At 35.1% G+C, this 19,161-nt stretch overlaps 1 protein-coding gene across 6 annotated transcripts in view; it reads right to left on the bottom strand.

Moving 5' to 3' along the window:
* The window catches only part of ADK (adenosine kinase), a 508,350-nt gene that overhangs the window by 337,052 nt on the left and 152,137 nt on the right, over nt 1-19,161 (bottom strand). For all 6 annotated transcript variants that reach the window (XM_045878144.3, XM_054508227.2, XM_045878147.3 and 3 more), the window contains one exon: nt 6,658-6,736. In XM_045878144.3, the coding sequence (XP_045734100.1) occupies nt 6,658-6,736 (79 nt within the window). The remainder of the gene's footprint in view (nt 1-6,657; nt 6,737-19,161) is intronic.

The following is a 19,161-nucleotide window of genomic DNA, read 5'->3' as shown; positions in this document are numbered from 1 at the left end:
AACGCCAAGAAACATAGTGTAATACATCAGGAGGCAATCAAGTTATAAGGACCTCACTAGCTGAATGTTCGAATGCCCTGTCTATTCACCTCATCAGTCTTCCCTGATGATGATGGTGTACTTATGAGAAGAGGGTCACAGTTTAAGCAAGGGGACCAGACAGTAGTGCTTAGGATCACACATACACACTCTACTTGTCCTCTAAGAGAAACTCAAGAGCAAAGATGCTAAAGCTTGAACTTGACATCAAGGTTTTATTTGTGTATGGGGCCAGAATAAGAACATACTAAGTGTCACTAATGAGTGGTCAATTTGGAATGATATAACTATTAGCCCAGTGGTACATGCTCATGATATGGTTTTCCATCCCTTTCTATAAATAATACTCTTATTTGTTACAACACAGTTTTTCTTTAGTCTATCCTTAGCAGTTTTACAGGTTACAAACTTACTGGCTATTTATATACAGAACACCAGATTTGCCTATTTCCCAAGCTACTTGATTATTTACTGTCTATACTTTAAAAAAAGCCCTATGACTTTTGGCTCAATCTTATAACATCAGTTTACTATATATGAATTTCATCCACCTGCTTTTTTTTCTTCTCTTTACAGGAAGAACTGAATATTTTCAAAATATGTATTACATAAAGCACATACAGATACAGAAAATACATATTTCACATGGTATATACCATCAAGAAGTCTATGAAAACTTAGATGGTCACTGAATTTTTACCCTTAGAATAGAGCTCATCCTATTTCAGATCTACAGTTTGCAGCATCTCGCAGACATTCAGTTAGTGCAGCTCTACTGGGTTGTTAGTTGCTGCCTAATACTTGCTTCTCTAATAATGTGGAGTGATAGAAAAAATGGAAACCTGTAATCCAGGTGTTTTGTGGAGTGAAGGAGAACTCAAATGGATAAGAAAAGCCCCAAACCAACCAATCAAACACACTAACACAAAACAAAACCCAGTAGTTTTCCCTGGTGGGCTATCCCTGTCAACTCCTTTCTATTGTATTTGCCTCGACTTTTTAAACTGCTCTAAGCTCAACCTCAATGTCCTCATTGAACAAGACTATATCAGAATTAGATACAACTAAGACTGTATCAGGATTGTTCACGCTAAGGCTCTAACTATTTTTTTTAGTTTTTTCTTAAAATTTAAAAAAGAGAGCTTAAGTTAGCAGTTACTACCGAGCACAATGACTAGAACAAAGCAGACATTCAATAAATATGAGCTTTATCTACAAATGAATCAGTTCTTCCTATTATTGTCTGCCAAGGAAAATCTGAGAAATCATCCTTCTAAAGTAAAGTACTTCTAACATACTATTTTTGAAAACTGTGAGGTGTCCTAGACATAAATTATAATTTAGAAAATACGTAGTTAGATCATCAGTCAGATGGAAAGGAAAAGTAGTCTCAAAATATTAGGGGAAATGAAAAGCAAAAGAGGATGTTTAATTGAGGGCTAGACCGAAATTACTATTTTTAAGTGGATGAGAGCCACAATTCTGGCTCTCCTGTCCTGTCCATAAATGGGTAAATTTAAGTTTTGTTAAGATGAAAAACATTCAGAAAAATGGCAAAAAAAAAAAAAAAAAAAGTCTTCAACCCTAGTGGTTTCCAAGCTTTCTTTTTAAAAGTAGTATAATTTTTATAAACATTATCACATCAATCCTTACAACTTCCAAGATAAGCTTTAACCACCACATTTACAGATGAAAGACCCAGAAAAGCTGAATAAATTGCTCACAGCTTCAAGGCCAGTAAAGTGACAAAGCTTAAACTCAAACCCAGTTCTAATGTACTCCCATGGTCCCAAGAATAAGCCCATGCTCTTAAGTTGTTATGTTGCTTCATTGATTGCTGAATAAGCGAATGAAATCTGTAACTTGATATCATTGCCTACGGAAGCATTTCTAGAATCCATTTTTTTTTTAAAGATTTTATTTATTTATCCAACAGAAAGAGACACAGTGAGAGAGGGAACACAAGCAGGCGGAGTGGGAAAGGGAGAAGCAGGCTTCCCGCGAAGAAGGGAGCCCGATGCGGGGCTTGATCCCAGAGCCCTGGGATCATGACCTGAGCCGAAGGCAGATGCCCAACGACTGAGCCACCCAGGTGTCCCTAGAATCCATTTTTAAATTTACTTTCTAATTGTGGTAAAACAGACATACACAAAATTTACCTTTTTAATCAGATGTAAGTGTACAGTACAGTAAGTACATTCCCATTGTTGAAGAACCACCACCACTATCCATCTCTAGAACACTTTTCCTCTTGTAAAACTGAAACTCTATCATCATTAAGCAATAACTCCCCCTTCTTGCTAACCCTTGGCAATCACCATTCTACTTTCCATCTCTATGAATCTGACAACCCAAGGTATCTTATATAAGGATCATCAGTATTTGGCCTTTTGTGACTAGATTATTTCACTTAGCATAATGCCCTCAAGATTCATCCATGTTGTAGTATCTGTAAGAATTTCCTTCCTTTTAATAGTTCTATGTTTTCCTTTCAGCTATTGCAAATAATGCTGCTAAGAAGATGGGTGTACAAATACCTCTTCAAGACCCTTCTTTCAATTCTTTTGGGAATGTAGTATGTCTTAGTCTGCTCAGGCTGCCATAATGAAATACCATAGACTGGATGGCATAAACAACAGAAATTTATTTCTCACAGTTCTGAAGGCATGGAAATCCAAGATCCCAGGTGCAGTCAATTTGGTTCCTAGAGATGACTCTCTTCCTGGCTTGTAGGTGGCCATCCTCTCACTGCGTCTTCATGGGGGGGGTGGGGTGCAAACTCTCTGGTGTTTCTTTTTATAAGAGAACTAATTCTTCATGATTAGATAACTCATGTCCTCATCTAACCCCCTAATACCTCTCAAAGTCTCCATCTCCAAATACCATCACAATGGGAGTTAGGACTTCAACACTTAAATCTAGGGGGACACAAACATATAGTCCATAGCATACTCAGAAGTGGAATTGCTGGATCAGATGATAATTCTATTTGTAATTTTTCTGAGGAAACATACTGTTTTCCAAAATGGATACACCATTTTACATGTTTGCCAGCAGTGTATGGGGTTCCAATTTCTCTATATCCTTGCCAACACAAACATAAAAAATGTTGATATGACAGTAGTCATCCTAATGGGTATGAGTGGGCAGTATAACTTTTAAAATAATTCTATCTTATATCAAAGTTAATATATAAAATATAAAGTAGAACAGCTCTGCTTTTAGAGAAACAAATCTAGAACAAATCAAGCATCACCCTTCCCTCTTTGTGGCAGCTTCTGAGAGGCTCCACTAACAGTTTGAAAAACATCTTACAAAACAGACTGACAGTCTTATGCCAGAGGAGGAAGGGTTCAAGTTAGATAGAGAAAAATTGTTTTCATGGGTATCTCTTTTAGTTTTCCTAGTTCAAATTTAAAACTTCCTAAAATCTAGAACATGAGATAAAAATCCTACTGAGAAAATGGGAATTGTCGTGATTCAACTAGTAACTGAATATCGTATTGGAGGTGTCCTTGGGAAGATTATAGAGTTTTATCTTCAGGTTTCTAGAAACCGGAGAAATCACATATGTGAGTACTGATGTATTTTTATTCTGGTTCTTGGAAACAGGTTTGTTTATCTGTCTTTTAGGGGTAGAGAGGATTGTTCCTATAACATTATATTGTACTTAATAGTTTATCATTCTTTCTCTGAGCCCCACTACCCCTCTCCCCATCTATATTTTCATTATAATGAAAGCTTCAAAAGTATGGACCAAGTCCATCATTAACATCTAACTAACATCTAATAGACTACCTGGCACAGAGTAAGAATTTAATAAGTAATGAAGAAAAAGAGGAAGAGCAGAAGAGGAAAATTTAGGATAGTGGTTAAAGAGAAAAGAAATGTTAAGTTTCCCAATATAAGCAAGAATTTTGTAAAAAAGGAATATTTCTTGTTTATTGATGTGTCTATCATATAGCACAGAGCTTTATACATATCAACACATGTTGGCTGAATTGCTTTGCATATGGTAAAAAAGAAAATGGATAGTCTGGCAATCAGGATAGGATGTTAACCCCAAATTTACCACTAATAATAACAAAATAAAAATATTGTTTGATTGCCCAAAATTTTAAATTCTATTTACTTCCTTTTTTTAAAACTAGGAACAAATAAAGTATTACTAGAATACATTGTTACAGGGCACATAAAATATTATGAAAGTTGCAAAATAATAATAGGAAATGACTGTTTTACTAAGGAGACTAATATCGGGTATAAATCAAATGGAGACTTTGATATTATGTAAGTATAAACTCTGGAAAGGTAGAAATTGATGAAGATCCTCAAGTAAGGAGAAAATTTATTAGTGAACAGCTAGTGGTCTCCCAGATCCAGAAGGAAAAAAGATGGGGTGCCTGGGTGGCTCAGTCAATTGGGTGTCTGCCTTCGGCTCAGGTCATGATCCCGGGGTCCTTGGATTGAGCCCCCCGTCCGGCTCTCTGCTCAGTGGGGAGCCTACTTCTCTCCCTCTCTCTCTCTGCCCCTCCACCTGCTTGTGGTCTCTCTCTCTCTCTCAAAGAAATAAATAAAATCTTAAAAAAAAAAAAAAAAAGACTGGAGAGGCAGCAGAATGGGCTTTAATAGATTGAGGCTTTAAAAGAATTATCTGTTACAGACAAAACTGTGCTCCTCTCCCCAAAAATTCATATATTGAAGCCCTAAACCACAATATGACTGTTTTTGGATAGGACCTTTAGTTAAAGATAAATAAGGTCCTATGAGTGAGGCCCTCATCCAGTAGGAATGATGTCCTTACCAGAAGTGAAACAAACACCAGAGATCTCTTTCTGAGTGGACACAGAAGAAAGGCCATGTGAGGACAAAGTGAGAAGGCAGCCAGGAAGGAGTCCTTACCAGAAATCAATCTGATGGCCCCCTGATTCTGGACTTCTAGCCTCCAGAACTGTGAGAAATAAATTTCTATGGTTTAAGCCACACCGTCTGTGGTATTTTGTTATGGCAGCTCAAGCAACTAATATATAACCTAAGGACAAAAAGTAAATTATCCTCTTTTTGCTAAGCTGAGTTCACAAAGTGGCCAGCAGGAAGAGGTTTTACAGAAACAATACAAATCAATCGATAAATACAAGGACCTTCTCCTCAGGCCACTCCACATAAATGACCAGACTACCTTAGAAATTAATTTTTACAACTGAAAATATTTTAATAGTATGATGAAATCTGAGTTTTAGAAGTATGTGGGATAATTACACTGTATGTCTAAGTCAACTAAGACTTAGTTCAAAAAATCAGAAATTGTTCAACTTTTGTCAATTTTCCACTTCTCTAGTCTTTTAAAGTTACTTAAAATTCAAAAGAAAAGCATTAATCAATGAGAATTCAAAATGACCTAAGTCCATCAGAGTCGACCTACAACTGCAGTAAGTAAGATTCTGAGCTAGTTTTCAAACCACAGAGGTAAGAACCACAGGTAGTAGGTAAAGCTTTTTCACGTCCCTTGTGATTAGAAGTATACATAGAACATTAACACTCTCATTCAATGGGGCGCCTGGGTGGCTCAGTTGGTTAAGCGACTGCCTTCGGCTCAGGTCATGATCCCGGAGTCCCTGGATCGAGTCCCGCATCGGGCTCTCTGCTCGGCAGGGAGTCTGCTTCTCCCTCTGACCCTCCCCCCTCTCATGTGCTCTCTCTCATTCTCTCTCTCACAAATAAATAAATAAAATCTTTAAAAAAAAAAAACAAAACACTCTCATTCAAGATTAGGTTAGGCTGTTGACTTGAACAGTATATATCAAAATGAATTTATCCAGTTATCCACTGGAAGATACAGATGGGTATAGATACAGAGACATGAATTTACACACACATGTAATATGTTTATGTATGTATGTATGTATAAAAGGGATACGCCTATATAGCTGCATATAACACAAGAAAATTGGCAGTATCTTGTTATAGGAATGTCCTTTCTATAGAATATATGAAATACCAAAGCCATAAAGTTTAATTATATTTAAAAAAACTAAAAACCTGGGTACCTGGGTGGTACAGTAACTTAAAGGATCTGACTTCTTGATTTTGGCTCAGGTCTGATCTCAGAGTCGTGAGATCAAGCCCCATGTCAGGCTCCATGCTCGGTGCGGAGTCTACTTGAGTTTCTCTCTCCCTCTCTCCTTGCCCCTCCCTCCTGCTTGCTCGCTCACTCTCCCAAATAAATAAATTAATTAAAAAAAATAATAAAAACAAAGAACTCTGGCACACTAATCAGAGTTAAAGTACAAATAAGAAATAAATACTTTCAACTGATAAAGGAAATAATATCCACAAAATATGAAGAATTCATATTAACACATGAAAAATTATAAAATAAACAGTCAATAGATTCAACAAGTAATTAAGAAGAAATATAAATGAACAATAAACATATTAAAGGATGTTCAAGCTCACCAATAATCAAAGGAATAACAATTAAAATAAAATAATTTTTTTTTAATTAGATGGGCAGTGATTGCTAAAATCCCAATTCAAAACCAACAAAACTATTCGACAGCAAGAGTCTAGAGTCATTTTGAATCCATTTCTTTATAACTTTTAAAATAATTAACCAACCTGTGCCACTTTAATTGAATTCTGGGTAGAGCCACCAGCATGATATTCAACTTTGAATTTTTTTATAAGTTCATCAAACCTACAAGGAAATCACAGTAGAAAAAATTAGCATCTGTCAGTTGTCACAATGCAAATTTTTCTGACTAGAAGTACATTAAATTGCAATTACTAAAATATTTTGAATTACATAATTACGTTGAATGAACTGAAATATGTATGAAAAACAACTTTGCTGAATTTCAAAACTTATGAAATTTCCTCCACAAATCTACAATTATAAAAATTTAAAATATATAAGCTGCCCATAATTAACCATTAAACTAAAAAAGGTAAAAAACAAAAATTCATAAATTATTATAAGTAATGCATATTTTCCCATATTAAGTGATCTCTAGAATCCTTACAAATATATATTCTAATAAGTTTCAAGTTTTAGATATCATAAAGATAATCAGTTTATAATTTAAAGAACTGGGAACCTACACTGGGTTGTATGATTCTAAGCAAGTTGCCTGGTGACATAATTTCTGTATCTGCCAAATAAAGGCATAGAGAAAAATGATTTAAAGCTTTGATACTTCATTATTTTGGCATCTGATAAAAGATATAAGACTTCTTTCCAGGAAAATACATACATTCACTACACATGAAGCTTTCCATTTAAGATGATCCATGTACACACCTCCTACTACACACAGCAGCCAAAGACCATGGACACTGATTTGAATAATCTCAAATTAGATGGCATTTATTAATCTGGATCTCAAATCAATACTCCCTACATGTCTCTAGCATGTTAGAGTCTGTGGGAGAAATCCAAGGGACATTAAGTATGTAATTTAATTTCAAAGGGCTAACAAGCTTTGGAGGGACAAAAGGATGAATACACATGAGAAAACAGACAAAATTAGAAAACATCAAATTATCGAGTAACAAAATATATGCAATGTAGGCAGCAAGTGCTACAGGAGGTCAGTCAAAAAAGAGAGAGATTGGGATATGAGTAGCATATTCAAGGAAAGTTTCAGTCTTGAAAAGTATTTTTAAACCTTTAAAAACTTTAAAGATAGAAGTAGATCCTTTCACTAAAATGAAACATTTCACAGAACCTCAAAATAAAAAAGACAAATATAGAGATGGTTATATCAGGAATAGGAAAAACGGAGTTATACCCACTCCCATACCTCCAACTCCCTTGGAATTATATCTATAAAACCCTGAGATGCCAATAAACACAATTAGCCAACCTGCCCAGAACTCTGACAGCAGTATTTGTTACCATTAATAATACATTTAATGTAATAATAACAGTAGAGAAGGCAAAGTATATAGGCACAGATGCAGAGGTGGGTAGTTGCAGTAGTTCAAGAGAAGTTCTCTTCTACTTACTCTCTGAACTAGGTATCAGTTAAGAGTGATGTTAGAGATTAGAGGAGAAAGGAGAGTGAATGGATAAAGTAAACATACAGTGATCAATTGCTAGGTTCATTTGAGGTCCCTCCACTTTCAAAAACCAATTCCTCCAAAGGTTTTCGATCATATTTGTAATGAGTTGAATTACAAATGGTGGCCTCCAAAAAGATATGTCCCCCCAGAACCAGTGAATGTAACCTTATCTGGAAAAAGAGTCTTTGCAGATACAAGTTAAGGATCTTGATAAGACCATCCCTCCTGTATTACCCAGGTAGGCCCTAAATCCAGTAACAAGTCTTCTTATAACAAACCAAAGAGACACAAAGGAGAAGGCCATGTGAAGATGGAGGCAAAGACTAGGTGATAAGCCATAAGCCAAGAAAGACAAGGAATGCCAACACCCACCAAAAGCTAGAAGAGGCAAGAAGGATTCTCTCTTAGGCTCTTCAGAAGGAACACAGCCATGCCAACCCCCTTAATCCAGACATCTACCCTCCAGGACTGTGAGAGAATTGATTTTGTTGTAAGCTCCCTATTTTATGGTAGTTATAGCAATACCATCCTTTCTCACTTTCTCAAGAATTTCTTTCCTTAAGTTATAGCCTTCTTTAATCCATCATCAATTTCCCCCTTCAAACAACTACTAATGAAATAGCTATAATATTTGGGGGGGGAGGAATGAGATGGGCCTAAATTTGTTTTAGATACTAAAATCATAATAAATCAACTACAGTACATTTCTAAGAACTTGGGAAAGTTTAATGAAAAATGTAAAATGAAATGTCTATTTTGGAAGGCATACACATACTGTTCAACAGCAATCTGACTGCAGATCAGAATGCAAATCACACCACTTCCTGTGTGTTCTTGGCCACATCTATGAATCCTTCTGTGTTTCACTTTCCAGTGAGGAAAGTAAACAGCAGCTCAATAGTACCCATCTCATAAACTTGTGGTGAGCATTAAAAAAATTATGATTCGAATAAAATGCTTAAAACAGTAACTGTAGCCATATAATAAGTATTATAAAAATGTCAGCTGTGGAACCTAACCCTAAAACCTCAGAGGGTTCTGAGTACCCATAAGTTTTAGGAAAACTGAATGATAGTTAAACAGGCTTCTTTCTTCAGAATATCTCAAGGCCTTTAATATGCTGATATGCACATTAAAATTCAAGATGGATATAATACACACACTTCCTAAGCTTTTTTGGTCATGTAATCCTTTTTCTCCAGATCATCTAACAAAATTAATGTTTTTTAAACCAGAATAGTCTAGAACCATATTGGTCTAAATAAGGTAGCTACTGGCCTCCTACAGCTATAGACATTCAAATTTAAGCTAATAAAGTTAAATAAAATTAAAAATTCAGTTCATCAGTCACACTAGCCATGTTTCAAGTGCTCAACAGCCACATGTAAAGAGTGGCTATCATAGCGGATACGCAAATAAAGAACATCCCACTTTTATAAAAAAGTACTATTGGATGGTGCAGGGAGAGTTCAATAACAAAAATAAACAACAGAGTAAACATGATCAATTTTAGAGATGAAATGGACCTAAAAGAGTGCCTTCACTTAAGAAATGGGAAAAGTTGGGGGCTCCTGGCTGGCTCAGTCAGTAGAGCTTGTGACTCTTGTTCTCAGGGTCGTGGGTTTGAGGTCCCTGTTGGGTGTAGAGATTACTGAAAAAAAGAAAAAAAGAAAATAAAAAGAAATGGGAAAAGTTAGGCATAAAGTTTGAGTACATTGCCAAACAGAGGTCACATATGGCACAGTGGGTGCATCAAAATCAGAACTGTAGTATCAGAATACTTGTTAATCACAAACACATAAAAATCAATGTATATTTCTCCTCATTCCACCCAATGAAGAGAGTTTTCTATAGAAACCAAAATTTTGTTTATTAACATTACTTTTGGAATCAGTTCAAGAGGTACAAAAATATCAGGACCTCAACATGTCAAGACAGTTGATGAAGCATATGTTTGCTTCCTCTTCCAAGTCTTACTGGATGTCAAAAAACATGTTTTATATATATTTATACATATACATATATATGAACAAATGTATAACAGCACCACTAAGCAAGCAAAGAGGCCACACACAGACCACAAATTTGAGAAATAATAAATCTAGCTTAACAGAAAGAAAATACAATAGAATTGACAAAGCAGTGATAGGAGATATAAAATAAGAGTAATTCCTTTAAACACTCTATTTGGGACACTGTCCAACCACTCCTACCTTATCTACAAGAGTAAAAGGTGTTTATATGTTCCAATCTGTAGTTGTAAAGTCCTCCATATCCTGACAATTGTGTAGCATCTTAGCCTGTTATTTTTTTCTTTAAAAAAAATTTTTTGGGGGGATGCCTGGGTGGCTCAGTCAGTGAAGTGTCTGCCTTTGGCTCAGGTCATTGAGTCCTGCATCAGGCTCCCTGCTCAGTGGGGATCCTGCTTCTCCCTCTGCCTGTGCTCTCTGACAAATGAATAAATAAAATCTTAAAAAAAAATAAAATAAAAATTTTTTTTGGTAACAGCTTTATTGAGATACAATTCACATACTATACAATTCACTCATTTAAAGTCTACAATCTAATCATTTTAAATATATTCATAATTGTGCAACCATCACCACTATCACTTTTAGAGTATATTCATTAACTCATAAAGAAACCCCCATACCTTTAGTTATTGAAAACAAATATCCCCATCCCTAAGTAAGCACTCATCTACTTTCTATCTCTGTACTTTGTCGATTCTGGACATTTCATATAAATGGAATCATATAATATGTGTATGATTTTGTTGACTAGATTCTTTCACTTAGAATAATTTTATCAGTATTCATACATGCTAGAGCATCTATCAGTACTTTATTCCTTTTTATGGCTGAATAACATTGTGTTATATGGATATAGCATATTTTTGTCATTCACCCATCCCTGGACACATAGGTTGTCTTCATCTTTGGCTATTATGAATAATACTGTGATGAACATTCAACATGCAAGGTTTTGTGTGGACATACTATCTTCATTTCTCTTGGGCATACACCTAGGAGTAGAATTGCTGGGTCAACTTAACTTTTAACAGTTAAATTTAATTGTTTAACTTTCTGAAGAACTGCTGGACTATATTCTACTACCTGCCTAATTTTTTCTCAGAGACAATACAGGAAAACCTGTCTGCCTAATTATATGAAAAAGAAGCAACCAGAAAATAACAGTTTCTATAAATTAGGTTAACCACTGCTGAAATTTTTACAAATATCAATAGTTGAAAGGATGACCTGAACAATAAAAATGTGTGGATAAAAAATAAGATGAAGGTAAGAGAGTTGAAAACACCCAGGAAAACACCCCAAAATCCACAGGAAATATAAGAGATGAAGAGTATGAAAGAAAAATTAAGAGGCACAGAGAATGGATCAGGTGGCCCAAGGTCCATTTAAGAAGAATGATGGGGAGACTAGAGATAATGAAGAGTAAGAAAGAAATACCAGGAAAAAAGTCTTCAAAAGAGAAAAAAATATAATCTTCAGATTTGTCCAAATATGAAGCAATTCTTTTAGGGAGGGGACTAGGATCTATACTTGGACAACACCTTGTTCAATTTCAGAACTTTTTTTTTTTCAGAACTCTTTATATTAAGAGAAAACCTTAAGAACTTCTAGAGTGAAAAATAACAGATTATCTGAAAAGGAGTAAAAATAAATACACCAGACTTCTTAAAGAATATAGGATGATAAAAAAATATATATTATATTCTATGCTAGAAGAAAAAAGATTTTCCAAATAGAATTCAATATCCTCTCAGATTATTAACTCATAAGGGAAAATATAATCTTCACATGTAAGTATTGTTTTCCCCTGCATTTATAAAAGAAAAATAATATATTAAGTTGGAGGTGTAACAATCAAAAAGAGATATAAGAAAGAAGACACCATGGTTGTTAAAAAAGAAAAAGGGATGAAAAAATGAGAACTATGTAGGACTTTGGAAAAGTAAAGGAATCCAAAAAGAAATTTAAAGAGGGCCCATTATATCTTATTACGTGTAAAATTCTCAAGTAGCAAAAATTTTAATAACAAAGGAATGTAGTTTCTGTTCTATGAATCCTTCCAATCACGTTACTTGGTTCTACAGAGAATAATAGTTACTAGTTATTTGGCAATGAGGTTTTGTTTGGTTTTCAATTTTAGAATCTATGCTGAGATACAACATGTAACATTTAATTACAGTTGCAAACATTTTTAACACTTAGTAACATTTACAAAATGTAAAAACATATATAACACTGACATTTTGAAGATGGGAAAAGGGAGAGATGGAAGAGAAGTTTACTAATGTTCTCTCCTTCATTTAAAGAGTCTAAGTACCTCAAATGTTAATAATCAACTTTGAGAAGAGGTTTTAAGTCTACTGTTTAAAGCCATAAAATCAATCAGTGGAAAAATAAAAATACATAAAAAGCATAAAGAAGGCAATGAGAAAGGAAAAAGAGAAAAAACAGTGTAAGTGCACTATATTCTTCATCTTCCAGAGGAGAGTCAATAGACATGTAAATCTGTTAATTAAAGAATGGGGCATAACCACATTAAGTAAATTTATAATGATAAACTAAAAACATTAACAGCATTTGTAGGTCTATGGCGTGGAGAAGGAGGGAAGTTATATTGTTGGGCTTTCTTTTGTTTTTATGAATTTCTTAAAGATATCGAAAATAAATGTGCAATTTTAAAAAGTTATAAAGTTAACAGTTGTGTAACCTCCAGAACCATTATCACTATAGATAGATACATACAAAGACAGAGAGAGAGAGAGAGAGAGATAATGATATATGTATGCTTGACCATCTCTGGGCTCTTAATTCTGATTCATTAATATATATGTCTACCCCTGCACAAACTGCATTTTGTCTTAATTACTATTGCCTTATAAGTCTTAATGAAAAACAAGTACCTTCACCTTCTTCTTCATGAGTGCACTGAATATTCTTGGTCCTTTGTACCTACATATAAATGTACAACTAGATGTCAATTTCCAAAAAACAATTTGTAGAGATTTTGACTAGGATTGCACTAAATATATATATGGGAAAGTGATAACCTTTCCAATATTAAACTGTCTAAACCTTGATCACACTGTACATCACAATATACTTATTCAGGTCTTTAATATTTCTCAATTAGTTTTCACAATTTTTGCCATAAATCTTGCACCTCTTTTATTAGAATCACTATTTCATACTTCCTTTATTTTAGTACTACTATGATATTTGTTTAAACCTAATTTTTATTTGTTGATGGTATTTAGAAATATAATTCTTTTTTAAAGATTTATTTTAGAGAGAAAGAGAACAAGCAAGAGCAGGGGGAGGGGACAGAGGGAGAGAGAAAACCACGCAGACTCCACACTGAGCATGGACCCTGACATGGGGCTCGATCTCATGACCCTGATATCAGATCTGAGCCAAAACCAAGAGTCAGATACTTAACTATGCCACCCAGAAGCCCCAGAAATAGAATCCTTATATAACAATTTTTATCTATCCAAGTTGCTAATATCTCTAATTAATTCCAATAATTTATCTGTTTTTGCCATACATATATAATCATTTATGAACAATGACAATTTTTTTCTCTCTTTTTCTTGCCTTAGTTCAGAAACTCAGGACCTCCAGCATAACATGCACAGATAATAGTCGGTAGTAACAGTAGTAAATGGGCAAACTTAGTCTTATTCCAAATTTTGACCTAATAAATTCTTTTTTTTTTTAGGATTTTTAAATTTATTTGACAGAGAGAGAGACAGCGAGAGAGGGAACACAAGCAGGGGGAGTAGGAGAGGGAGAAGCAGGCTTCCCGCGGAGCAGGGAGCCTGATGTGGGGCTCGATCCCAGGACCCTGGGATCATGACCTGAGCTGAAGGCAGACGCTTAATGACTGAGCCACCCAGGCACCCCGACCTAATAAATTCTAACAAATCCTGATGAAAGGCAGGATAAGTCCATTTCCCAAAGCTAGAAGTCTTGAAGAAGTGTTTAACTTTTCACTTTATTTTTACTGTGTGTATGCACTGCTTTACTAAAGAGCTAAATTTTTAAAATGTTAGACCTTGTATCTACTGATATTTCCATATATTTCAATTTAGAAATACTAAGTTACCAAAACAAACACACAATATAATCCAACAAAATTACAATATACATGTGCAGATTGCAAACAAAGGTACCCTATACACACACACACACACACACAGAGAAAAGGATCTGGAAGAGTACAACCAAGGTGTTAATAGCGGTTAGCTCCAAAATAGGAGCAAGTATGGATATTGTATACATTTATTTTGACAGTATAACAAGCATATAAACTGATTTGCAACAAAAACATTTTTAATCTACTTCATTTTATAATGGAAGAACACAACAATTTTCCATTCAATTATCTAAAAAGAACTGCATATACAACAAAGTTGAATAAAAAGCATAGAGCAGAGAAGTGAGTGATTCTGAATGAAAGAGGCAGGGAAAATTTAACATTTGAACCGAATTTGACAGGTAAGGGAGAAAAAATACTCAGGACTGAGGGTAAAATAAAAACATGACATATTGTGAGAAACAATTTAAACACAGACTAAAATATAGACCAAAATCAAAGTAGTAAAAACTGGCAATGAAAAGGTAACTCTCTCTGCCAGGCTAATAAATTTAGACATTATTCGACAGGCAAGCAGAAATTACTAAAATCTGTTTGCTAATAGTGTGAAAGGCAGACTTGTTTTTAAAAATGGTGACAGCACTGTTTGGAGGACAATGTAGAATAAAGAGAGGCAGAAGACTGCCACCTTTCAAATAGTTCAAACCAAAGATCAGCTGTTGAGCTAAGGCACTAGAGAGAAATTATTAAACTGAGGAAGCATTTCTGAGGTTGAAGATATAACATGTGATAAATAGCTGGAAGTGGAAGACATGGTAGAGGGATGACTATTCTGAGATTTCTAGTTTGGATGACCAGGTGTACGATGTTGAGAAAGGAAATACAAGAGAGAAGAAAATTGTACTGAGCAAAGGGAATTCATACATAGTGACAAACAAAGAAACATTTCTATTTAGGGAAATGATTGCAATGAGGGAAGATTTGTTTTTTGGGTTTTTTTTAATCTCTTGCAGGGAATGGACACATCTTAATTTTCTCTGTATACTTTTCTAGCTGATACAAAATTTTCTGTTTGTCTGTGAATGGTCTACCTTGTCTGGGTCAAAACTACTAATGCAGCCAATGGAAAATGTTGGGGAAAGATGAAGGACTGAGTATCTTTAATGAATGGAACCAAAAATTCAGACTGAAACATTAATGAGCTTCAAAACTAGGAGTATAACTTGATAGGTAAATAATCTAATCAACTATATAAAAATCTTAAATATTTCCTAAGTTGTTTAGGGATGAAATTGTTTAATAGCTTTACATGTTACGGGAAACTTCAACATATTTCCATTATGGAATATATTTTTTTTAAGAGACGAAGAGAGAGAGGGAGGGGGGAGGGAGGGAGAGAAAGAGAATCTTAAGCAGGCTCCATGCCCAGCACAGAGCCCTGACACAGGGCTCAATCTCACAACCTGAGATCATGCCCTGAGCTGAAACCAAGAGTCAGATTCTTAACTGACTGAGCCCCTTCATTATGTGATTTTTTTTCTACAGGGAATAAAGTGTGGCAATTTCAGTACTTGATAAATTCATTCTTACTTTCTCCTTTTGGTTAAATTTCTTTGTCTGAATGGAATGGGCATATCAAACACTTCAATCAAATGACTGACAGGAGTGAAAAAACAGTAGCTGATCCATTTTCCTACTAGTGCTCTATTTGTGAAACCCAAATTAATAAAACTTATAGCTTTCATAATGTTTAAAAACTTCCAGAGGAAAGGTTACTTAAATAAAATGCTAGAGGAAAAACTGGATTCAGTACTTATCAAAGTTCTAGATGACAGTTTCCAGATAATGCAAAGAAAAAAGGAATAAAAATAAATTTCATAATATAAAAATATTTAAAATTTTTCTAAATAAAAGCAAAATTGAGGGGCGCCTGGGTGGCTCAGTCGTTAAGCATCTGCCTTCAGCTCAGGTCATGATCCCAGGGTCCTGGAATCGAGCCCCACATCAGGCTCCCAGCTCCGCGGGAGGCTTGCTTCTCCCTCTCCCACTCCCCCGGCTTGTGTTCCCTCTCTCGCTGTGTCTCTCTCTGTCCAATAAATAAATAAAATCTTTAAAAAAAAATAAAAGCAAAACTGAAATAAAAAAATTTAAATATGTTTAGCAATATGAAAAATGGTTATTATATTTACTTACATATTTTTTAAAATATTTTAAAATATTATTTTACATATTTTAGTATTAATTCAATAAATTAGTTTGGTTTTTATTTTATTTTTTTTTTTTAAGATTTTATTTATTTATTCATGAGAGACAGAGAGAGAGAGAAGCAGAGGGAGAAGCAGGCTCCCAAGGAGCAGGGAGCCAGATGCGGGACTCGATCCCAGGATCCTGGGATCATGACCTGAGCCGAAGGCAGACGCTTAACCGTCTGAGCCACCCAGGCGCCCAAATTAGTTTGGTTTTTAAATGTTATTTTAATATTCTCATACAGAACAGAAATAAAAATGTTAAGGCTCAGACAACTGGACAAATGAACAAAAAACAAAAGAAAAATAATAAATGTTCAAAACAATCCGAGATACATTTAACACATTATTTTTCTTTAGAAATTATTAACAAAATGACCAGAAGAAAATACATTAATATGCCAATGGCATTTTTTATTTATTTATTTTTTAAAAGATTTTATTTATTTTAGAGAGAGAGAGCCTGAGCAAGGAGGACAGGGAGTGGGAGAAGCAGGCTCCCTGCTGAGTGGAGAGCCCAAAGCAGGGCTCAATCCCAGGACCCTGGGATCATGACCTGAGCCCAACACAGACACTTAACCAACTGAGCCACGCAGGAGCCCCTGGTATTTTTATATAAGCCTTTTCCTTTTTTATAGTTCCTACAATTTGACCATGTACTTATATTCATTTTATAATGATGGTATTTTTATTAAAGAAAACTTTTACATACAAATTAATGTCACTAGAATATTAATCAGAATTTCTTGTGGACTAACCTTACGGAAAAAATGCAAAAAACAATATGCCACATACCCCTAAAGAAGTTTTAGGGGTTCTTGTTCTGAGAATAAATAGGAGAATTTAAATTGTAAGTAATGCTTTCCACTCTCATATCACATATTATTAAATACTTCATAAACAATTGATAATTCCTGACAATAAGATAGCTATCTTTATATCTGTTTTGCTCTTTGAGAAAAAAGTAAAATACAAGGAGGTAGAGAAGCTTTCAAACACTAATGTTTGGTAGGCAAAGCTGTGACTAACCACTAGTTTTCTGATGCCAGGTTTAATATTACATCTTTTGAGATACAGTGCCACCTCAGCACGGCACTATACACAAGAAAAGGTATCAAATGAAATGATCAAATATGGAAATTTAAAGTCTACTAAAAGACAGCTCTGACTTCTGGTAAAAATAAAAATACTATTGATGATCATAAGCACGCTGCTATCAGCAGCACACAGCTTCCAGGTGTGGAAGGCTGGGCAGTAACTAAATTACTAACTTAAACATAAGCTAAGTAACATAATCTGTCCATTAGAATAAAAGCCCCTTTAAGCATTAAAATCAAGGTACAATTAATAGAAATACATGTACGAAGGTATAATACAAAAAGATTCACCTTTTCAAAAGCAGTAATTGTACTAAGTACAATGTGAGCAGAAAGTTATGGGAAGGTCAGTAACTGAAAATTTTAATGGGACAGAATTAATTGATGCTATACTGAAAAGAGAGCAGCTAGACTTTGCTGCTTGTCATTAAAGTGGACTGATTGGGCGCCTGGGTGGCTCAGTTGGTTAAGCGACTGCCTTCGGCTCAGGTCATGATCTTGGAGTCCCGGGATCGAGTCCCATATCGGGCTCCTTGCTTAGCAGGGGGTCTGCTTCTCCCTCTGACCCTTCTCTCTCTCATGCTCTCTGTCTCTCATTCTCTCTCTCTCAAATAAATAAATAAATAAATCTTTAAAAATAAATAAATAAATAAATAAAAATAAAGTGGACTGATTGTTTTCTTTTTTCTTTTTTCTTTTTTTTTTTTAAAGATTTTATTTATTTATTTGTGAGAGAATGAGAGAGAGCACATGAGAGGGGGGAGGGTCAGAGGGAAAAGCAGACTCCCTGCCGAGCAGGGAGCCCAATGCGGGACTCGATCCAGGGACTCCGGGATCATGACCTGAGCCGAAGGCAGTCGCTTAACCAACTGAGCCACCCAGGCGCCCGGACTGATTGTTTTCTAAGACTTCCAAATAGTTTCCACTTTACAGAGTGAGGAACAAACAGTAATTGATGTTTCAATGAATTTTAAGAGGTGGATTAATAACAGCATAAACACAATAAACACAAGCAAAGTCTAACACAATAAATACAATGAGATAAGCCTACTCTGCTTAGAAAATCTAGCACTACCGAATAAAGAATACTCAGTACACAAGAATAAAGAAAATCAGGGGTCTGACACGTAAGGAGGACATCTGTTAGAAGATGATAATGAAACAATGTATATTCACTATACTGTAGAAAAACAATCCCAGGACTCTTGAATTCCAATGACTATGATCCACACTCAAAAATCTAAATGAAAAAGTAAAGCCCTACTCCTGTAACCTAAGGATCAAAATACTCCGGTTCAATTTGAAAGATTCAAAGAGTGTTTCAAAATTTTTCTTCATTCAGTTTTTAAAAGGTTAAGAAATTTCTTTCAAATAACCTCTTTTATTTAAATTTTTATTTTTTAAGATTTTATTTATTTATTTGACAGAGAGAGACACAGTGAGAGAGGGAACACAAGCAGGGGGAGTGGGAGAGGGAGACGCAGGCTTCCTGAGGAGCAGGGAGCCCAATGCGGGGCTCGATCCGAGGACCCTGGGATCCCGACCTGAGCCGAAGGCAGATGCTTAATGACTGAGCCACCCAGGTG

The sequence above is a fragment of the Mirounga angustirostris genome, unplaced genomic scaffold, assembly GCF_029215605.1.
Source record: "Mirounga angustirostris isolate CCGP_5_RB_7025 unplaced genomic scaffold, mMirAng1.0.hap1 SCAF_6, whole genome shotgun sequence".
Classification (NCBI taxonomy): domain Eukaryota; kingdom Metazoa; phylum Chordata; class Mammalia; order Carnivora; family Phocidae; genus Mirounga; species Mirounga angustirostris.
This window is presented reverse-complemented; position numbering and strand designations above follow the sequence as displayed.